This window comes from Dendrobium catenatum, unplaced genomic scaffold (assembly GCF_001605985.2).
Source record: "Dendrobium catenatum unplaced genomic scaffold, ASM160598v2 fragScaff_scaffold_188, whole genome shotgun sequence".
NCBI classification, from domain to species: domain Eukaryota; kingdom Viridiplantae; phylum Streptophyta; class Magnoliopsida; order Asparagales; family Orchidaceae; genus Dendrobium; species Dendrobium catenatum.
Genome location: NW_021318650.1, coordinates 656,361 through 677,051, shown reverse-complemented (window position 1 = coordinate 677,051; position 20,691 = coordinate 656,361). Strand labels below are relative to the sequence as shown.

At 32.3% G+C, this 20,691-nt stretch overlaps 3 protein-coding genes across 5 annotated transcripts; 1 reads left to right on the top strand and 2 right to left on the bottom strand.

Moving 5' to 3' along the window:
* Positions 1 to 1,968: 1,968 nt before the first annotated feature.
* On the top strand, positions 1,969 to 4,465 carry LOC110100288 (tyrosine-protein phosphatase DSP1). Of its 3 annotated transcripts, XM_020827734.2 has the most exons (6): positions 1,969 to 2,197; positions 2,283 to 2,385; positions 3,665 to 3,725; positions 3,803 to 3,846; positions 3,958 to 4,171; positions 4,241 to 4,465. In XM_020827734.2, exons 1-5 carry the CDS (start codon positions 2,001 to 2,003, stop codon positions 4,153 to 4,155), a joined length of 603 nt encoding a protein of 200 aa, XP_020683393.1. In that variant the 5' UTR covers positions 1,969 to 2,000; the 3' UTR covers positions 4,156 to 4,171; positions 4,241 to 4,465. The 3 variants fall into 3 exon arrangements, with proteins under 3 accessions (XP_020683393.1, XP_020683400.1, XP_020683388.1); XM_020827741.2 differs by having other exon boundaries at positions 2,283 to 2,376; positions 3,958 to 4,465; XM_020827729.2 differs by having other exon boundaries at positions 3,958 to 4,465.
* Positions 4,466 to 6,891: 2,426 nt separating this feature from the next.
* Positions 6,892 to 8,804, bottom strand: LOC110100278 (protein disulfide isomerase-like 2-3). The gene is made up of 5 exons (XM_020827718.2): positions 8,690 to 8,804; positions 8,411 to 8,587; positions 8,184 to 8,329; positions 7,404 to 7,550; positions 6,892 to 7,336 (listed from the first exon to the last, which is right to left on the bottom strand). Exons 2-5 carry the CDS (start codon positions 8,579 to 8,581, stop codon positions 7,159 to 7,161), a joined length of 642 nt encoding a protein of 213 aa, XP_020683377.1. The 5' UTR covers positions 8,582 to 8,587; positions 8,690 to 8,804; the 3' UTR covers positions 6,892 to 7,158.
* A 1,924-nt stretch (positions 8,805 to 10,728) lies between these two features.
* On the bottom strand, positions 10,729 to 20,439 carry LOC110100267 (protein disulfide isomerase-like 2-3). Its single transcript, XM_020827702.2, has 9 exons — positions 20,269 to 20,439; positions 20,022 to 20,180; positions 19,165 to 19,278; positions 18,198 to 18,355; positions 12,734 to 12,833; positions 12,455 to 12,631; positions 12,228 to 12,373; positions 11,262 to 11,408; positions 10,729 to 11,177 (listed from the first exon to the last, which is right to left on the bottom strand). The coding sequence occupies exons 1-9, from the start codon at positions 20,386 to 20,388 to the stop codon at positions 11,000 to 11,002; spliced, it is 1,299 nt and encodes a 432-aa protein (XP_020683361.1). The 5' UTR covers positions 20,389 to 20,439; the 3' UTR covers positions 10,729 to 10,999.
* Positions 20,440 to 20,691: the final 252 nt, after the last annotated feature.

Genomic DNA, 20,691 nt, shown 5'->3' with positions numbered 1-20,691 from the left:
TTCTAGTGTTTGTTTTCTGGGCTGCTTTACTCATTAAGTGATTTTGTTTATTGGTGTGGCCTCTTATGATGGGGCCTCTTAGGCTTGGCGGTTTTTGGATTCCTATTGGATTTTGGTAGGCTTATGATGTTTTCCATCACCACTATTCATGGCTGCACACTACACTTTGATTTTGTGGCTGTAAAAGCTTTCCTTTTTTTTATTCTTTTTTTTTTCCTGTTTTTTTTAGCTAGTATTGGAAAATATATGGACTTGGCTAGCTTCTTTTTTCGCTATAATGTAAGCATTCATCTTGATTTGAAGTAATTGAGTTTTGACTCTTAATTTTCAATATATATATATATATATATATATATATATGTTTTCTTGTTGTTTCTCTTCATAAATTAATGGTGTTATAGAGCTTTTTATTATTATTTAGTTAGAGTAGAACTAAGGTAATGGCAGTCATTTATGGAGATATTATTCTGTGCGAAGGCCGGATGCGGCTCTACATTCGGAGGCCAATCATAATACGTCATGTCAACGGTACCGAGTAGTGCTCAGCCGCGGTGTCGAGCAAATGGGTAGCGTGGTACATTTTGGTTGGTCTCAACAGCGTTCGACGTCTGCGCAGAATAATTAATCCTATTTATGAGCATTTTTTACAATGGAAGAAAAATACCCAAATTGAATACTTAGAAGTCCTTTCAAAGCTCTGCTACAAAGTTAATACACAAAAATAGGAAAAAAAAAATAAAAATAACTCTTAGATATTTGGAAGAACGGAACTTAGATTTTGTTTGGGATAACCTTTGGCTATTATTTATTTGTTGCTTTTAAATAATATTTATGTTATAATTTTTTTTTAAAAAGCAGTAAAAAAATTGCCCGTAATAAAAGTTTAGAAGGATTAAAACTCTCAAATAATATAAAAAAAATTAATAGCATCTTGCACACCAATTACCAAACAGGCTATCCAAGAGATGCAAGTATATAATTGACTGGGCCAAAATATTTAATTAGACTCATTTTAATTTCATTAATCTAATAATAATGTATGTAAAACTCAAATAATAAATATAATAAAATACAGCTACAATATAATTCTTCTTCTTTTGAATGGCCTCCCATTTCAATCCATTGAAGAAAAAATAAGGGGCTTGCTATTTTAAAATACTTGATAATTGAGCTCGTATATTTGGAGATTAAATTTTATAAATTACTAATTATGTTTTAAATAATTTTTTAATTTAAAGGCATTTTAAAAGCATTTATATTTTATTTAAATTTTGATATTAAATTAAATATATTTGATATTTTAAAGTATATTATTTTCATTTGTATTGCATATCTAATAATTTAATTTATGCAATAATTGTGCCAATCATTGTGACAATCACTTGTGAGCAGCCATAGAAGAGTCAATAAGTCTATTAAAAAAAATCAATAATTTGAAAAATAGAAAAAGTTGTTTAAAAATATTATACGACTAAATCAATTAAATTTAAGAAAATGTCTTTTTTTTGAAAATTTTATTGTTAATTTATTTAATTAGATATTTATGTGATATTAATTTTTAAGGTAGTTCTTTTGAATATAGTTTTTTCTCATGTTGGATTTTTTAAGAAAAAAATTTCCTCTTTAGTACAGACTTCCAAAATCTGAACTAATGAGCAATTTTGTTCAGCTTTTAAGTAGATAAAGATATCAAAGAAAGAAAAAAGAGTGGCATAAAATTCTAGAAAAAATTATACTGATTAAAATTTAAATATAATAAATTTTAAATTTATTTTTGCTGAGTGTCAGCAAATTCATGTTAATAAAATTCAAAATTTTAATTCATAACGAATAACTAAATAACAATTATTTTAAAAAAATTTAGTTAATAAATCTTCTTAAACTACTAATTGCCAGCTCAATTATCAATTATTTTATTTATTTAATAAAATATAATTTGCTATGCCCGCTTATTTTTTCTTCAAGTAGGCCAGTCAGTGCGACAGAAGGGGTAGGCAGAAATGGGGCGGCCGTTGAACAGAAGAAGAGCGGATGGGCTGCCCGGCATAGTTGATATCGGCTTTGTCGCCGGAGAGATGGAGGAGGAGATGGCGCGGCCGCTAAACTTTGCGGTTGTGGAAACCGGAGTTTTCCGGTCGGGATTTCCTGAGGCTGGGAATTTTAGTTTCCTACGAAGTCTGCGCCTTCGCTCTGTCGTGTGAGTATTATTTTTTTCTTGGAATTTTGTTTAATTTCTTTGACTCGTTTTCTGTTTGGGCAATGTATTGAAGTGGTGATTTCAGGTATTTGTGCCCGGAGCCGTATCCGGAGGCCAACTTGGAGTTCTTGGAGGACAATGGAATCAGGCTTTTTCAGTTTGGAATTGAGGGCCATAAGGTAAATGGGGTGAGATTATTTCAAATTTTTAAATGGTTTAGCTTTTTGCTTGCTTTGCTGCTTCTTAGCGTTTTAATGTTTGGCTTGGTTGTTTTTTTAGGCTGGAATTAATAGTATTTCCTAAGTTTGGAAATTAAAGGGGATTCTGGTCCTTTGTTTTGTGCTATTGTGGCGTCTTGTGGCCAAAAGTTGTGAAAGCTAGATTATGTTTTTGTTTTTCTATTAGGGATAGGATTAGACTTTGTTTGGGATGGCTTTCTTAATGCTGCTTAAAGTAACTTTCTAGTATAAAAATTTTAATTTTTTAACTAAAAAGTTGTTTTAAGAAACAGTGAGAAAGTTGTTCCAAATAAAATCTGAGTTGTATAGAAGTGGATGAGATGCATAAAAGAGAAGCATAATATTGATTCATAAAGACATCTATAATTAGTTGACATATGGCATATGGGATGATGATGATTATATCCATCATATTACCCTTTTAGTTTGATTAATATTCTTCACTTAGATTCAATGCCTGTCCATATGGATACCACAATTCATACAGCTTTGTATTTAATAATCTTGTTCAAGAAATATTGTAGATTGTAGGCCATTTCAAACTATTTATACAGTATCAGCACTATTGTCATTGGCGATGTTATATTCATTTGACTTCCTGAACAGTGGTGGAAAACTGGCTTATTTTTGCTTCATGTCTCCTTGTGTTCTATCCATATTTTCGCTATCCCGAACCAGTGTAAGTTATTTGACTTTTCTCACTTTCCGGTTCCATTAGCTACTGTTACAAACTTTTTTAAATAGGTTTTGTTATGGAGAGATTATTATATGGGTTTTCGAACACATCCAGATGACGTGGCAATCCGGAAGCGCCACGTAATCCGAATGGCCTCTAGATGCGTCCGGACAATGCATGTAATAATTTTTCCTTGTTGCGTGGAAGTAAAATAAATAAGGAAGACTTTTATATCACCCGCATCACTTCCTTTTATATATTTTTTGGACTTCTATAATGCTCTAATTTTTCTGAGCCCAATTATGCATTTCATTCACTGGCACATGTGAATTATTTCTTAGTCAACTATTTGAATTTTCTCACCAGTTTTTCCGGTTTCTTGTCCTACTATAGCTGTTTCTCTGCAATTGCTTCTCATCTTTTTTTATTAAAATCAACTCATCAAGCTCTTCAACACACCCAAAAAAAAAATCTAGCTGTACCCTTGATAAAAGAATGAATTTCTTGTCATTTTAGAAGCATCAAAATGCTAAATCCGAAGCTTCCTTTCAGGAACCATTTGGCAATAACATCCCAGAAGAAATGATTCGAGAGGCTCTCAAAGTTGTTCTTGGTATTTAGACACACGCAATTAGCTTCTGAAATTTGTTATTCAGTTTAATACTATACACTAACTTGAATTTTACACAGATGTTAGAAACCACCCTCTACTCATCCATTGCAATAGAGGAAAGGTACTGGCTGAAAGCCAAAAACTCTTCACTGATTCCCTTCCAATACCTGATTATTTACAAACTTAATATTTAACCTTAACTTTTACTAATTTTTCATATTTCCCTCTTCAGCATCGAACTGGATGCGTCGTAGGATGTTTGAGGAAACTTCAAAAATGGTGCTTGTCTTCAGTATTTGATGAGTACCAGAGATTTGCTGCAGCCAAAGCAAGAGTTTCTGATCAGAGATTCATGGAGTTGTTTGACATTACTAGCTTGAAGCATCTATCACCACCATTTGGCCTTCTGAAAAGCTCAGCAGTTGCTTGAAGAAGTGGAATTGAAGGTGGATTTACTTTTATTATGTTCAAAAGAACTATTTTCATGAAAGTAATGATCTCCAATTTATGTTTAGGTTATAAATCGATCAATTGTGTAAACAACTGAAGTGTCTGCTTAGTTTCTCTCTGGGAGAATATTGGCTGGTAGAGATACTTAGGGAAATTGCAAGTGGCATTCTTTTTTTGAGATCCCTTGCAGATTTTTGTGTCCTGCAGTGGTAAGTGTACTTCAAAAGGTCCTGTTACTGAGTTCTGAATCCATTTTTATATTATGATGAAGCATCTAACTTACTTTTGTATGCTTTAGGATAACCTTTGGATAGTTTATTGCTTGGTTTCTGTTGTTAAAATGTTGTTAGGACCTCATTTAAGAAGATTTGAAAGTTAACTTAGAACTTTAAAAAGATAATTGTAGCAATAATAGTCTGAGTGTGCTACTCTCTACTTCCATCCCAAGTTCTGTTTGCTCTTAATATGAGGGTTTTTTATTCAAGTTTTTAATAGGGGAAAAAACTTGATGGATTATAGAAACTTGATTGATTAGCTATATATTATGACTTATTTAACTGTCTTAAACTTAATTAAGAAGTTGTAAAAGACATCTTAATGGAATAGGCATGAGAACATGCTCAATTTTGATTTTATTAAAAATTTAAAAAATTGTTTAAATTGGTGCATCATATTATATTAATTAATCAGACTGAATTAATAAATGAACCATTATTATAATTAGCCTCACAAAGGTTATCTCAGATAACTAATGAACAATCATTTTGAGCAATGAGATTTGTCACAAAGGTTATCTCACATTTTATATTTTTCGGCATGATATCAAATTAAAGTTGGGATTTTTTTCTTTTGGTCTTTTTTTTTTCTCTAAGTTCTGTCAAATATCTTTAGCGCAAATCAGTTATGTAAAATTGGCCCAAACATCAAGTTAGCCAATTTCATTAAAAATTATCCACTAAATATTAACAACAAGCTGATATTGGGCCAAAACTATTCTGTTCAAGCACATAAATGGTTCAAATGTATTTCTAACTAAGGCTTCATTTGGAGTAACTTTCTTATTACTTTGAGTACAAAATTTTTTGTTGGAGAAATTTTTGTACTGAAAAGCTGATTTAGAAAGCAGTAAGAAAGCCGTCTCAAATGAAGTCTAAGGCTTCGTTTGAGACGGCTTTCTTGATGCTTCTTAAAACAGTCTTTTAGTTCAAAAATTCAAATTTTTGTGCTAGAAAGCTGCTTCAAAAAGCAGCAAGAAAGTCATCCCAAACGAAGCCTAAGACTTCATCTGAGACAACTTTTAGCCTTTTTTTTTTTGGTTGCTTTCAAAAAACTTTATACTAAATTTTTTTTTGTAGAAATTAATAAGAAAACCATCTCAAACTAAATCTATGTCTAAGGGTTTAAATATTTAAAATAATAAATTTTCTGCATCCCTCTGATTCACATGAAAATAACCTAAGATGAGCTTAGCAATTTAATTGTGCTCATGTTCATACCCTAAGAAATAAATGAAAATACCATTACAAATAGTCAAGCTAGAATTTTGACTTGGTTACAATCTCTTTTTATCTTCAATTAAATGATTCATCACTTTGACTAATCCTAAAAGAATATAGCTAAATGGTTTGAATACATGTAATGAATACACATTATAAATAGGCCATATGTTACAATTCTACCAATGCAGCCAATAAATGAGACATTACCAATACTTGCAACAACTATGCAATATTATCATTAAAAAAAAATTATAACAGGATATTATAATATAATAAAATTATTAAATTTATTTTGAAATTAATATAATAATTTTTTATATATATAACACTAAGTTCAAATTACTCCAAAATAAATATATAACAACAAGAAATATTTATCTTAGTAAGAGAGGCCAGTTTATTAAATTTTTTTTCTTCATTTTGTCTTATTAGGAGCCAAATTCTCATTTAAATCTAATAAAATTTTATTTTTAATACTTTATAATCAAGTCTTTTTTTAAGTTACACATTTACCTTTCTTAACATAAGTTGAATTACATCTACTCTCCTAATAAGGTCATTAGAAGAGCAATATTTAAGTGACCAAACCATCTAAGACAACTCTATCTATTCTCTGCTACCAGAGCTACTCTAACATTTTCATATGTTTACTCATTTTGAATTCTATCTCAAAATGTAAAACTATTCAACCACCTAAGCATCGTCATCTCTGCAACACTTAACTTAATTTTATGCTTAGCTTTTAATCACCAACAATTTGCACCATAAAACATTACAAGCCTCACCATCATCTTATAAAATTTTCCTTTTGAGTCTGAGGGATACTTTTTTATCATACAATAGTCTTGATGCAATCTAATTCAACCATCTAATTCAAATTCTACTAATAATATTTTCATCTATTAAACCATATCTTTGAACAATAGACTCCAAATATCTAATACGTGCAGCACTCTTCTAATGACTCGATGACTCAATATTAAAATCCCACCATTAGATCTATTACTATTAAAATTATACTCCATGCATTCAATTTTAGATCAATTCAAACCAAAATCTTTAGATATAATGATTTGCAAATTTATTCTGATGAATTTTATATTAGGATATGATTAAAACAAATTCATTATTATCAAATAGATGCCCTCTTCATTATCATTTTTAATATAACTACTTCAATAAAAACTTATGTTATATTTATCTCTCCAACATCAAACTTGAACAAAGAACAAGAAACCAGATTGAGCAAATTCAGTTCTCATTATCAATCTATTAAGAACAAAGATCATCAATTCAAAAGCAAAAGTGATTACTAACCAATTAGTTATGAAAGATCGATAAAGTCTCTAACCAGTATCCATGCTCTCTTTTAGAAAAATTTCCACTTTTTGGCCTCCAAAGCATACTCTCCACCCAATATTAGGCATCTCCTCTAGCAGAACAAGCAATGAACATCACTCACATAATTAATCTCTGCTTGCTAGTCACAATTCGTCTTTTGAAGCAGTGGCATCGTCACCCATCAGATCTTCAAGGGAGAACTCATCCTCTTCAGTGACCTCTCCATCCTTACCATCCCATGCTTCTGTTTGAACAATGGAGGGAACTTTCTCAAGGGGCAAGTTTCCCTTCCCACCTTGCCCTGCTTCCTTCACGAACTCACTGTAAATTATACTTTACAGTCAGATTCATTGCCAATGCCATCAAAACTGAGAAAAGAGAAACTTACTTGATCTGTTGGAGCTGAAAAGCACTTCGAAGAGGGGCATAAGCGCGTTTCTTGACATTAAGGGCAACCAAAGCTGGGTAGCCATAACCACCCACACCAACCTGCTGCTCCAGATCAGGCTGCTTTCCAGCAGCAGCCCAAACATAGCTGTGCATAAGAAAAATTAGTTAAATAGCAGTACTAATCATAAATTATTTCTATATTTTTCTGAACAGTTAACAAGAAGATTCAATAACTGCACTGATGAAGTTTATATCAGTAAAAGGATAATATGCTAGGTTCTATAACACTGTGAGTCTCAAAATTTCATATAAATATCTCAAAATTTAATGATACCTGTAATAATTAATGATAAATTTGATTTTACGAGAGAGAATGCAATAGTAGCATTTAATTAAGAGAAGTGGAAAATAAAATTTGATGCTTAGGCATGCATAATAGAGGGTAGAAAAAAAATTCATAAAGTAAGAACATTAAGGCTTCGTTTGAGATGGCTTTCTTACTGCTTCTTAGAGCAGCTTTCTATTATAAAAATTTTAATTTTTTAACTAAAAAACTACTTTGACAATAAAAGAGTTATCCCCAAGGAAGCCTAAATAAACACAAAAGGATTATATGCCAACATGGTAGATAATAATAAAATAAGTAGAAGTTGTGCAAAAATACCTATCCAAACAAATTTCACGCATAAAGAAGCAAAACTCAACAAAAATACCCATCCAAATAATTGGGATAAGGCTAATGATGTTGATAATGATAATGATTTGCAGGTAAATTTACCTGTATGGGCTTCGTTTGAATTTTTCAGCAACTGATAACAGGAGGTCAAGGTACTTGTTTCTTCCCTCTGCCTTCGAATCCAAGATATCTGGAAGGAAAGCCACAAAACATATAGCAGCTGTTGCACACTTTTCTTCCATCACGTCCTACATGAAAGAACAAACTATCACATACATGAAGGCCACTTTAAGGTTTAGTAAGATAAGATGCAGGCAATGGCATCTTACAGGTCCAGATAACTCTAACACTTCGGGGGGAGATACATTGGTCTCCAACTGCTCTAATGCAAATGATTCAATTGCTGAAGCAGCCCTTGCACCTTCATAGGGGAATGGGCTTTCTTTGTCAGCCCCAAACACCAGAATTGTGGGGAATCCTTGTACGTTAAACCTGCTCATCAAGGACTGTTACCTTGCATGTTAGTATATGGACTTCAAAAAGAAGTGCTAGTTAGCTTTAAGCATTCAACATCTAATACAATGCATTTTCAATGAAAATTATGTTACCTTCTCTGCATCACAATCAACATGGCCCAATTTGACCTTCCCCTTCAAGTTATTTGCTGCTTTCTTCCATTCTGGTGCAAGTTTTTTGCAATGCCCACACCTGAACAATTAAAAGGAATAAATATAGAGTGTCTCAGTCTGGAAGGACAAGTCGCCATGATAGGAATGAGCTCAAAAAGGAAATTTTCATATGAAGGGCACTTAATGTATTTTAGACCCCAGCAAGGAAAGTAAATCGAATTGAGGGTAATTTTTTATCAATTTAGAAGCGGTTATTGTTTTGGGCAGTTGTTGACTCTAAATTTCATCTCTATTCATTTTTGTAGTAATAATGCAGCTGTAATGATAAAACTCATGTAATACTAATTATAGAATATGATTGTATGCATCATGGCAGTCCTTAGTGAGTCACGTGAGTCCGTAAATCTGTTATAAGTTTATAACATGAGTAAACCAAAAATAGAAGAGTTAATAAACCATCAAAAGCTCATCCATCAACTCATACACCAACACCATTTGTATCAGCAACTATGTCGCTCCAATTTGCTATTCGTAGTTTATTAAAGCTAAATGAGCTCACTCGGCCAAAATTGCAGGTGATGGAATGGGAGGGAAAATGGAAAATGAACAGAACAAAAAAATGGAAGCAAGGGTGAGGGAAACAGCTCATATAAGCTCTTTTTGAGTTTCACATATATGCCATACAAGTATGCCGCATATCCGGCTACTTTATTCCTTTATTGGAGGCTCCTTATCCGGTTTCCATAGCTAGTTACTTGGTCCTGCACTTGCTTCAAGTTTTGTGGGTTATGTATTCAAATGGTTGTTTTTTGGGTGGGTCATGAAGCTCCTCTATAAGACTGTTGTGTCTTCTTGCAAGACTAGAGAAAAAATCAGCGGTTTTAGCTGTAGCAATGATTCCTCTAATTTGAAGCAACAATAGTTTATTGGATGAATTTTTTTATGCATTAAATTGGATGATTTTTTTTAATTACGATTAGGTATTTAAAAAATATTATAAATTGTGGTATATAAAACATACAAAAAAAAGAATTTATAGTAAAATAAAATAAATTGATGTATGAGATTTGAAAATTTCAGAGGATTATCTTTTTTTATAAGAGTAGGTCTTATTTTTATGGTAATTTCTTCCTATTTCTTATTTTATTCCTCTCTTCTTCTAATCGTTTTTTTGTTATTGGATGAAAGAGTGCTTGAATTTTGTTAAGTTTCTTGTAATCTCTTTTTTTTTGTGTGTGAAATGTCAATTGTGTGTTTTGTGCTACTTACCTTTCTTGTCAATAATTTTGAGTGCATGATAATAAATATTTTATCATAAGTGAATTTTATTGCTTTTAAGACTGCATTGAAAATAGAAAATAGTTGTTAAATCTTATGAAAAATGCATGTTTGCCTCATTGTTTTATTGCGTCTAGAACTACATTGCTTGCTAGATCTACATTAAAAGTCCTAAATCCTAAAACATCTAACATCAACAAGACTTTGACATGAATATCATTAAAATCAGCCTAAGCAAGGCTAATCCAAGTCTCCTGATCAATAGTTTGACAATAAAGCACAAAAAAATATTAATTCATGATTTGAAACAAGCAATACCTACAAATGACAGCTTAAAAGTTCAAAAAACATTGTTAGATTATAATGGGAAAAAAAAACAATCTAATTCAACCATCTAATTCAAATTCTACTAATAATATTTTCATCTATTAAACCATATCTTTGAACAATAGACTCCAAATATCTAATACGTGCACTCTTCTAATGACTTGATGGCTCAATATTAAAATCTCACCACTAGATCTATTATTATAAAAACTATACTCCATGTATTCAATTTTAGATCAATTCAAACCAAAATCTTTAGATATAATGATTTGCAAATTTATTCTGATGAATTTTATATTAGGATATGATTAAAACAAATTCATTATTATCAAATAGATGCCCTCTTCATTATCATTTTTAATATAACTACTTCAATAAAAACTTATGTTATATTTATCTCTCCAACATCAAACTTGAACAAAGAACAAGAAACCAGATTGAGCAAATTCAGTTCTCATTATCAATCTATTAAGAACAAAGATCATCAATTCAAAAGCAAAAGTGATTACTAACCAATTAGTTATGAAAGATCGATAAAGTCTCTAACCAGTATCCATGCTCTCTTTTAGAAAAATTTCCACTTTTTGGCCTCCAAAGCAGACTCTCCACCCAATATTAGGCATCTCCTCTGGCAGAACAAGCAATTAACATAACTCACTCACATAATTAATCTCTGCTTGCCAGTCACAATTCGTCTTTTGAAGCAGTGGCATCGTCACCCATCAGATCTTCAAGGGAGAACTCATCCTCTTCAGTGACCTCTCCATCCTTACCATCCCATGCTTCTGTTTGAACAATGGAGGGAACTTTCTCAAGGGGCAAGTTTCCCTTCCCACCTTGCCCTGCTTCCTTCACGAACTCACTGTAAATTATACTTTATAGTCAGATTCACTGCCAATGCCATCAATAACAGGATGAATTCTAAACTGAGAAAAGAGAAACTTACTTGATCTGTTGGAGCTGAAAAGCACTTCGAAGAGGGGCATAAGCACGTTTTTTGACATTAAGGGCAACCAAAGCTGGGTAGCCATAACCACCCACACCAACCTGCTGCTCCAGGTCAGGCTGCTTTCCAGCAGCAGCCCAAACATAGCTGTGCATAAGAAAAATTAGTTAAATAGCAGTACTAATCATATTTATTATAAATTATTTCTATATTTTTAGGAACAGGCAAGATTCAATAACTGCACTGATGGAGTTTATATTAGTAAAAGGAAGATATGCTAGGTTCTATAACATGCCGGAAGTAATAACCTTCAGTTGTTCAAAGCAAAGGTGGACGAAAGCCATTAGGAATTAGCAAAGGAAATTAAGCATGGAAAGAATGGAATAAGGAGATGAACATGGATGACAAAATTTTTCATCGGCTCTTCTAAAAAAAAAAAATTAATATCTCAACAACTTTTATCTTAACACTGAGAGTCTCAAAATTTCATATAAATATCTCAAAATTTGATGATACCTAAAATAATTAATGATAAATTTGATTTTACGAGAGAGAATGCAATAGTAGCATTTAATTAAGATAAGTGGAAAATAAAATTTGATGCTTAGGCATACATAATAGAGGGTAGAAAAAAAAATCCATAAAGTAAGAACATTAAGGTTTCGTTTGGGACGGCTTTCTTATTGCTTCTTAGAGCAGCTTTCTAGTACAAAAATTTTAATTTTTTAACTAAAAAGAAGCTTTGAGAAGCAATAAAAAAGCTATTCCCAACGAAACCTAAATAAACACAAAAGAATTATATGCCAACATGATAGATTAATAATAAAATAAGTAGAAGTTGTGCAAAAATACCTATCCAAACATATTTCACGCATAAAAAAGCAGAACTCAACAAAAATACCCATCCAAATAATTGGGATAAGGCTAGTGATGTTGATGATGATAATGATTTGCAGGTAAATTTACCTGTATGGGCTTCGTTTAAATTTTTCAGCAACTGATAACAGGAGGTCAAGGTACTTGTTTCTTCCCTCTGCCTTCGAATCCAAGATATCTGGAAGGAAAGCCACAAAACATATAGCAGCTGTTGCACACTTTTCTTCCATCACGTCCTACATGAAAGAACAAACTATCACATACATGAAAGCCACTTTAAGCTTCAGTAAGATAAGATGCCGGCCATGGTATCTTACAGGTCCAGATAACTCTAACACTTCGGGGGGAGAGACATTGGTCTCTAACTGCTCTAATGCAAATGATTCAATTGCCAAAGCAGCCCTTGCACCTTCATAGGGGAATGGGCTTTCTTTGTCAGCCCCAAAAACCAGAATTGTAGGGAATCCTTGTACGTTAAACCTGCTCATCAAGGACTGTTACCTTGAATGTTAGCATATAGACTTCAAAAAGAAGTGCTAGTTAGATTTAAGCATTCAACATATAATACAATGCATTTTCAATGAAAATTATGTTACCTTCTCCGCATCACAATCAACATGGCCCAATTTGACCTTCCCCTTCAAGTTATTTGCTGCTTTCTTCCATTCTGGTGCAAGTTTTTTGCAATGCCCACACCTGAACAATTAAAAGGAATAAAATAACACTGAAATCAGAGTGTCTCAGCCTGGAAGCACAAGTAGTCATGATAGGAATGAGCTCAAAAAGGAAATTTTCATATGAAGGGGCACTTAATGTATTTTAGACCCCAACTACGAAAGTAAATCGAATTGAGAGTAATTTTTTTATCAATTTAGATGAGGTTATTGTTTTGGGCAGTTGTTGATTCTAAATTTCATTTCTATTCATTTTTGTAGTAATAATGCAGCTACAATGGTAAATCTCATGCGATACTAATTAGAGAATATGATTGTATGCATCATGACAGTCCTTAGTGGGTCACGTGAGTCCGTAAATCTATTATAGCATGAGTAAACCAAAAATAGAAGAGTTAATAAACCATCAAAAGCTCATCCATCAACTCATAGACCAACACCATTTGTATCAGCAACTATGTCGGTGCAATTTGGTATTAGTAGTTTATTAAAGCTAAATGAGCTCAGTCGGACAAAATTGCAGGTTATGTAATGGGAGGGAAAATGGAAAGTGAACAGAAAAAAAAAAAATTGAAGCAAGGGTGAGGTAAACAGCTCATATAAGCTCTTTTTGAGTTTCACATGTATGCCATACAAGTATGCCGCATATCCGTGATCGCTTCTTCTCAAATGTTAACTTCTTTGTAAACCTCACAAGTTAACGATTTGGGAAAAAATTGTGGCATGTCTTGATTGTCAGCACATGTTGTGGGCTCCGAATATTCGCACCCCGGCCTCCCCTCTTTTAAGAGAGTTTTAACGGATTAAGTTCCGATGTAAATTTTCAGAAGTCATATTAGATTTAAAATAAGACACTACCTAGAGATTTCGCCCTCATTTTGCGATGACTTTATGATCTGAGTTCTTGTTTCCTATGAGCGCAAACCCCTCTAGTTAATTACCCCTCTTGATAGTGAGAGAGAACTTTCGATTAAGGCTGTCGTCAATCATATACGTAAAAATAACTAGTATATGGTGTATAGTAGCAGCAAGTTTGGTATTGTTGAAATTTTAATATTTAAAATTGAAAATTTCACCATCTTGCACTTAAAGCGGATGGTGAGGGAAGTAATGATGGACACTATCAAGATCCCATGATTCTATTGTCCTAGGTCATCATGGTCCCTGGTCTACTAAGTCAGAAGAGGCAGTCGACCCAACCTGACAGAAGGATCTTTGTCGACAACCATGAGTTACTTTGTCCAAGGGCACCTTGTAGACTTGGGGTGAGTATTTGTCCAAGGGGGCAAATTTTAATCCATCTTAGCTAACAAAGGGCTTTGTGCCCTATCGATTCTATTCTATTGATTCATATCTCAAGGATTTGGCGACATTGGGGAACATACGGGTTGTGACCATGAACATAAGAGGGTCGGGCTTGAACTTAAGTTTATTTATTAACCCGTGCAACATCCTCAGACATTACGTGTGTGCATGTATCATGCTTGTCAAGGCCCATGCGGGCATTTAGGAGGCATTTTTATAATTATCTGTTAAACCTTGTCGACTCTATCTAATTGCTGACAGAGGAACGAGTTAGTTACCGACTTTAGCATTTATGAGTGAACTTTCTTGAGTATAAGCATTGATGGCTTAGAGGAGGATGCATTATTTATATTTATTTTATACCGCCAAACTACCTTAGCGCAACTGCACTAGCAAACTTTAACAATAATTTTATCTCCATCAACTTAGAAGGAAAAATTAACAATAAAATTTTTGCCAAAAGTTCATGATATTAAATTAAAATTTTTTAAACCACAATGGGGAAGGGTAACATGTAATCTTATTATTTATTGTCTAAGGATTTTGTTTTTTATTTAGATCATCAAACCCTTAAATATTTTAATTAAAAAAACTAGGATATTAGCATCTTAAATAAGTAGAATATCTGCAAGAATGCATTTTTGTGCTTAAATGTTGTATTAAGGTATTAAAAAAAAAGCTAGTTTAAGTATCATTAAAACAAAAACTAGCCTATGCGTTTCTTATTCTTTCTTATGATATTTTTTTATTTAAGAATTACATGTTCATGGTGTTTTAGGATATTTTATTGCAATGGAAAACATACCAAACAACTAAGGATTAAAGGATAAATTATTCATGGCCAAAAAAAAAAAAAAAATTTACGAAGTTTAAGAAAAGATGTAGTAGATATTTTATTGCAATGGAAAACTTACCAAACAACTAAGGATTAAAGAAATGATAGCTGTCTATAAATTTCCCTAAATATTCCTTCTAAGCCTTACGGACATGTTAGTATGAATTTCTACTAAGATTACAACAAAGTTATAAGAAACATAATTCTATCTATATGGTTGTGGATTATTTTTTTCAAAATGACACATTTTATTCATAGCAATGCAACAAATACATCACATATAAATAAATTATATTTTTAATGAACTTTTTAAAAGACATGAGCTAAGCTAATTCAAACAATCACATCTTATAGAAACTTAAAACTTATAAGCTTTTTTTTTTAATTATGAAACTTATTTAAACCCAGCTAAAACTTTCAGCTACTTATCACCCACAACCATAAGCACAAACTAAACTAAATAGTCATAGCCAAGGTGAAATACTAATAACAATGCAACAATATATAGCATGTAGCTAAATTATATTTTCAAAGAAGTTGTTATAGAATGTGTTAATTAAAACAATCATATCTGATAGAAAAATAAATTTATGAGCCTTTTTTATAAGTCTATACAAAAATAAATTCAACTAAAAATTGCAACTACTTACCACCCGCAAACAAAAACACAAACTAAACTAGTTAATCAAAGCCTAGGTGATATAATGATGTTTAATAAGTGAACATCCATCTAGTTGGAAATATATATTAGATATGATTATGTTTACAAACAATTAAAATTGTAATCATTCTACAAGCATGAGATCTTTTGAGATAGTTAATAGATTTCAATATAACCAACATATTTAATTGATTTATCTATTGAATCTATACCCAGTGAATTTAAATAATCACTCGCATGACAAATATTTGATTTAAATGAAAGCATTCACAAGAAGACATTTATTAACTATGATAATTATAAGTCAATATGTGACTAGAAAATATATGAAATTTAAATAAGGAGATAAAGATCAAGGTGCGTTAAAGTTCATATGGGTTCCTTTCAAGAACCCCCTTAGAATTCACAGTTAGAAAATATAGTATCGCATTAATCTATACAACAAATTAGGATGAATGGATATATGATAAAAATCCTTAAACTTTTAGTATTAGACTGCTTATTAATTTATATATTTAAACTTTATATAATTACCCATCAACTAATGCCTTTCAATCTTTTTTTCAATCCTTCTAGTTTCAAATCCAACATATCATCCACACAACTTTTAGATGGTCATGCTAATCTTGTGCCTAAAGCTATAATTGATGATGAAACTATGCTCATTATTAATGGCAAATATCATAGATATTGCAATGGCAATATATGTCAAATGAGATTATTCAAAGATATATCTATAGGAAGTTCAACAATCATTCCCAAATTTACATGACGAATATTAACTAACTAATCTGTTGAATCAAAATTTTCTCCAAGAGGGGGAAAATTGAGATGAGTCTCAATGTTTACAGATGTCAAAAATGAAAAATATATATGATATAAAAATGAATTTGAAATTTAAAATTTTAAAATAGAATTTAAATTTTTGTATTGTTTTTTTTTTATTTGGTATTTTATATTTTAACTTTTAGAAGTAATCAGTAAGAGGTGAGCCAATGGAGTATATAATTACATGTATGCGGGGCTATCTTACTCCCAAGGTTGCAGTGTTTTTATTAGTATCATAGCTAATAGTGGCTATGGGGCCTTACGTCTAGCCACTTGATCTCTGCCTAGTTTGATTTGCATTATTTTTTATTGTTGCAGCTCACATATTAGATTCCCTATTTTGTGGCTACTGTATTACTTTATTTGGAGGCTCCTCATATGGTTGCCATAGCTAGTTACTTGGTCCTGCAGTTGCTTCAACTTTTGTGGGTTATCTATTCATATGGTTGTTTTTTGGGTGGGTCATGAAGCTCCAAGACCATAGAAAAAATCAGCGGTTTTAGCTGTAGCAATGATTCCTCTAATTTGAAGCAACAGTAGTGGATGAATTTTTTTATGCATTAAGTTTGATGATTTTTTTAATTATGATTAGGTATTTAAAAAATATTATAAATTGTGGTATATAAGCCATACACAAAAAAAAAAGAATTTATAGTAAAATAAAATAAATTGATGTATGAGATTTGAAAATTTCAGATGATTATTTTTTTTATAAGAGTAGGTCTTATTTCTATGGTAACTTCTTCCTATTTCTTATTTTATTCCTCTCTTCTTCTGATCGTTTTTTTTGTTATTGGATGAAAGAGTGCTTGAATTTTGTTAAGTTTCTTTTTTTTTTTTGCTTTTTGTGTGAAAGGTCAATTGCTTGTTTTTTGCTACCAACCTTTCTTGTCAATAATTTTGAGTGCATGATAATAAATCTTTTATCATAATTGAATTTTATTGTTTTTAAGATGTTGACCCATATACATCATAACACGCGAGAAAGGACTCAAACTGATAAATATGGGAGGGGTAATTAACTATAGGGGCTTGCGCCTATAGGAAACCAGAACTCAGATCATAAAGTCCTCGCAAAATGAGGGCGAAATCTCTGGGTAGTGTCTTATCTACAAACCCATCTGCCTTCCAAAATTTACCTCGGAACTTAGTTCGTTAAAACTCCCTTGCCGAATAAGAAAAAGCGAGCGGAGGCCGGGGCCGAATTTTCGGAGCCCACATAAGACTGCATTGAAAATGGAAAATAGTTGTTAAATCCTGTGAAAAATGCATGTTTGTCTCAGTTTTTTATTGCATCCAGAACTACATTGCTTGCTAGATCTACATTAAAAGTCCTAAATCCTAAAATGTCTAACATCAACAAGACTTTGACATGAACATCTTTAAAATCAGCCTAAGCAAGGCTAATCCAAGTCTCCTGGTCAATAGTTTGACAATAAAGCACAAAAAAATATCAATTCATGATTTGAAACAAGCAATACCCACAAATGACAGCTTAAAAGTTCAAAAAATATTATTAGATTATAATGAGAAAAAAATTTAAAATATAGCATTCCCATTTTAAGTCTATTGCATATACAGTGAAGCATCAAATTCATAAATAAAAGGGATATGATTGACGACAAAATCAAAATTACCATAGTGAATCATCAATTATTAAGACTATTCAAATGAATCTCAAAAAATCAATATAAACAAAACCAAGAAAACCTATATTCACGTAGATCCATATAACATTTACTGAAAGAACCACTTACCAAGGTGCAAAGAATTCTACAATCCACAAGTCCTTACTCTTAATTACTTCAGTATCAAAATTTTGAGATGTCAATTCGATTGATGCACTTGGTTCAGATTTTTCACTTGAACCACCAGTCGACTTCCCATTTAACCGCTCCTTAAGGAGAGCCTTAACCTGTACATTAAAAAAGCATCTCAACTTTTACAAGAACATATTAATAACATTAAAAGATGTATATTGTGAGTAGAGGATCAACTACATCCGTAAGCACCATGAATAATCAATACATACTTTTAAGCAAAAATATGAATTCACAATCGCAAGCAGATCTATTCCAAGATTAATCTTCTCAATAAATACTTTGAAGAAACTGCCACAATCATTTCAGATACATGCCCATAGTTTTGCCTCAGGGCCATCAAAGGCATGTTAAAAGAAACACTTTTAGTCAGGGAAATTTTTTAAGACTGTTTTTTCTCCTATTTTCCAAATAAATGATAAGTGAAGTGATTCCCCATTCAACCACTTCAACACACTTGATCAACTTTTCCACCCATTGATAGTTCTATTATCTACAGATGATTCTCACTCAATCCCCTTTCCCATGCGATTCAAATATTCCAAAGCATATCAAAGGAGCCAAACATATTCCCAACTTTTCCTTATCCCTCAATTGAATATTAAACAATCATAGACTAGAAATGAAAACCCTTTTCCTGTCTTTATTATCCACTGCATTGTTGTAAAAATACAAAATTATACAATTCTAAATCGCTGAAAGATAATAAAATCTCTTAATTGAATTTTTATCTAAAATGTAGCCTGAAAAAGAAAATAACAAATAGCAATTTATCTATGGAAGAGGCATTCAAAAGTATAATTTCCAATCAAATGAGAGATGATTTAAATGATAATGGAAATTAACTATACACCAAAAACAATGAAATGAAAAAATATCATTAAAACAATGAATTGCAACAAACCTGTTGAAGAGCAAATTCTGCAATAGGTTTAACATCCCTTGCTCCTTGGTAATCTACTGGAGGCTTACCAGGTGCAAATACCTTTATAGTAGGAAATCCTCTAATTCCATATTCCTATATAAATAAAAGGAGATCTCTGAATTATATATTTATCTCCATAAATGAAAGATACACAACTTGCAAAAAAACAGCTTAATTCAGTTTAATGCATTGAGTATAATTTATCCAAGCTAGCAATAGCATCTGCTTTCATAGAATAAAATTTAAAATAAAATAATAATAATAATAATAAGAAAGCCTGCAGAAGACAATTTCCTCGGTTTCGGTATCACAGCGAGCAAGCTCAACCTACTAGATGTTATGAATTATCAGTAAGACTCCAATTAAGAAAATATACACACAAAAAAGAGAGTTTGAAAGTTGCTCCCAGTTATTAGCAATAATGAACAGACTCTTATATTATTTTACTTTTTTCTGCCATTACTTAGTCTATATAAGCAACCACTGTAATACGTTTTAGAGATGAAATACAATGCTTTCTCTTTCTCTGTGTTAGCCTGTTTCGGTTTCCTCCTCTCTTCTTTCCTCTTCTTGAAGCTTTCTCTCACCAGTACAGCAGTAGCTCAGTGGTTCAGATTTTTAATAATCAAACAGAAAACAGGTACCAGAAAAGGAAAAAAAATCTAGTTGTGCCAAGCGATCGAACAAATTAAACATGATTTAATGATGTCCCGCATCTGACTGTTAAGAAAATGGACCAACAAGCACCAGATTACCGACTCAACGGCTAGAGAAAATCCAATACTTTCTGTAGCGAAACAATGAAAACCACAAAGCTTTTTAGATTGAAGAAGAACCTGGGCAAGAGATTTGTGGGCATCCGCATCCAGCGCAGCAACGGTGGCAACGCCTTTTAGTACGGTGGCGGCCTTTTCCCATATGGGCGTCAAGGCCTGGCAGTGCCCGCACCACGGCGCGAAGAACTCCACCAAAACAATACCATTTGAGTTCAAAACCTGGTATATGCACGAGCTAAAGGGAATCAGCGGAGCATCGACCACTAAAGAGAGATAAAGAGAGGGCGAGAGAGAGAGAGAAGAAGACCTTGGATTTGAAGTTGGAAGGATTCAATTGGAGCACGGGGGAAGAGGCAGAGTAGAGGGCGCCGGCCGGGAAGCCGAAACAGCCGAGCAATAGGAGGAAAGCGACGACAGCCGTCCGCATTTCTTCTTAGGGGTTTCGTTTTCTTCCGCTTCGTTTCCTCGCAGAACTCACCAATGCAGCCTCGAGAGCTAGCCAAGTAATAAAATAGAAGGGGACACGTGTGCCGACCAGTCAGGTTTTGACACGTCATGTTGCATGGTAAATCAGACGCCCTGCTGGCAGGAAGCTTTACTGTAAATACTTCATGGTTCTGATTTTTTTTTATCCATATCTATTAAACATTTTTTTTATTATTATTATTTTAATCATTGGTAAATAAATAAATTTTTGAAATATAAGTAATTAAAATTATTAATTATAATT

Coding starts and splice junctions, on each gene's coding strand:
- LOC110100278 (XM_020827718.2), bottom strand. CDS start 8,581: ATGAGCAGGTTTAACGTACAAGGATTCCCCACAATTCTGGTGTTTGGG. Junction 8,330..8,410: donor TGTTAGAGTTATCTGGACCT/GTAAGATGCCAT, acceptor TCTTTCATGTAG/GACGTGATGGAAGAAAAGTG. Junction 7,551..8,183: donor TTCAAACGAAGCCCATACAG/GTAAATTTACCT, acceptor TCTTATGCACAG/CTATGTTTGGGCTGCTGCTG.
- LOC110100267 (XM_020827702.2), bottom strand. CDS start 20,388: ATGCGGACGGCTGTCGTCGCTTTCCTCCTATTGCTCGGCTGTTTCGGC. Junction 20,181..20,268: donor CTTCCAACTTCAAATCCAAG/GTCTTCTTCTCT, acceptor TGCATATACCAG/GTTTTGAACTCAAATGGTAT. Junction 12,834..18,197: donor GTAGAATTCTTTGCACCTTG/GTAAGTGGTTCT, acceptor TTAATTGTTCAG/GTGTGGGCATTGCAAAAAAC.
- LOC110100288 (XM_020827734.2), top strand. CDS start 2,001: ATGGGGCGGCCGTTGAACAGAAGAAGAGCGGATGGGCTGCCCGGCATA. Junction 2,198..2,282: donor CTGCGCCTTCGCTCTGTCGT/GTGAGTATTATT, acceptor TGGTGATTTCAG/GTATTTGTGCCCGGAGCCGT. Junction 3,726..3,802: donor GGCTCTCAAAGTTGTTCTTG/GTATTTAGACAC, acceptor AATTTTACACAG/ATGTTAGAAACCACCCTCTA.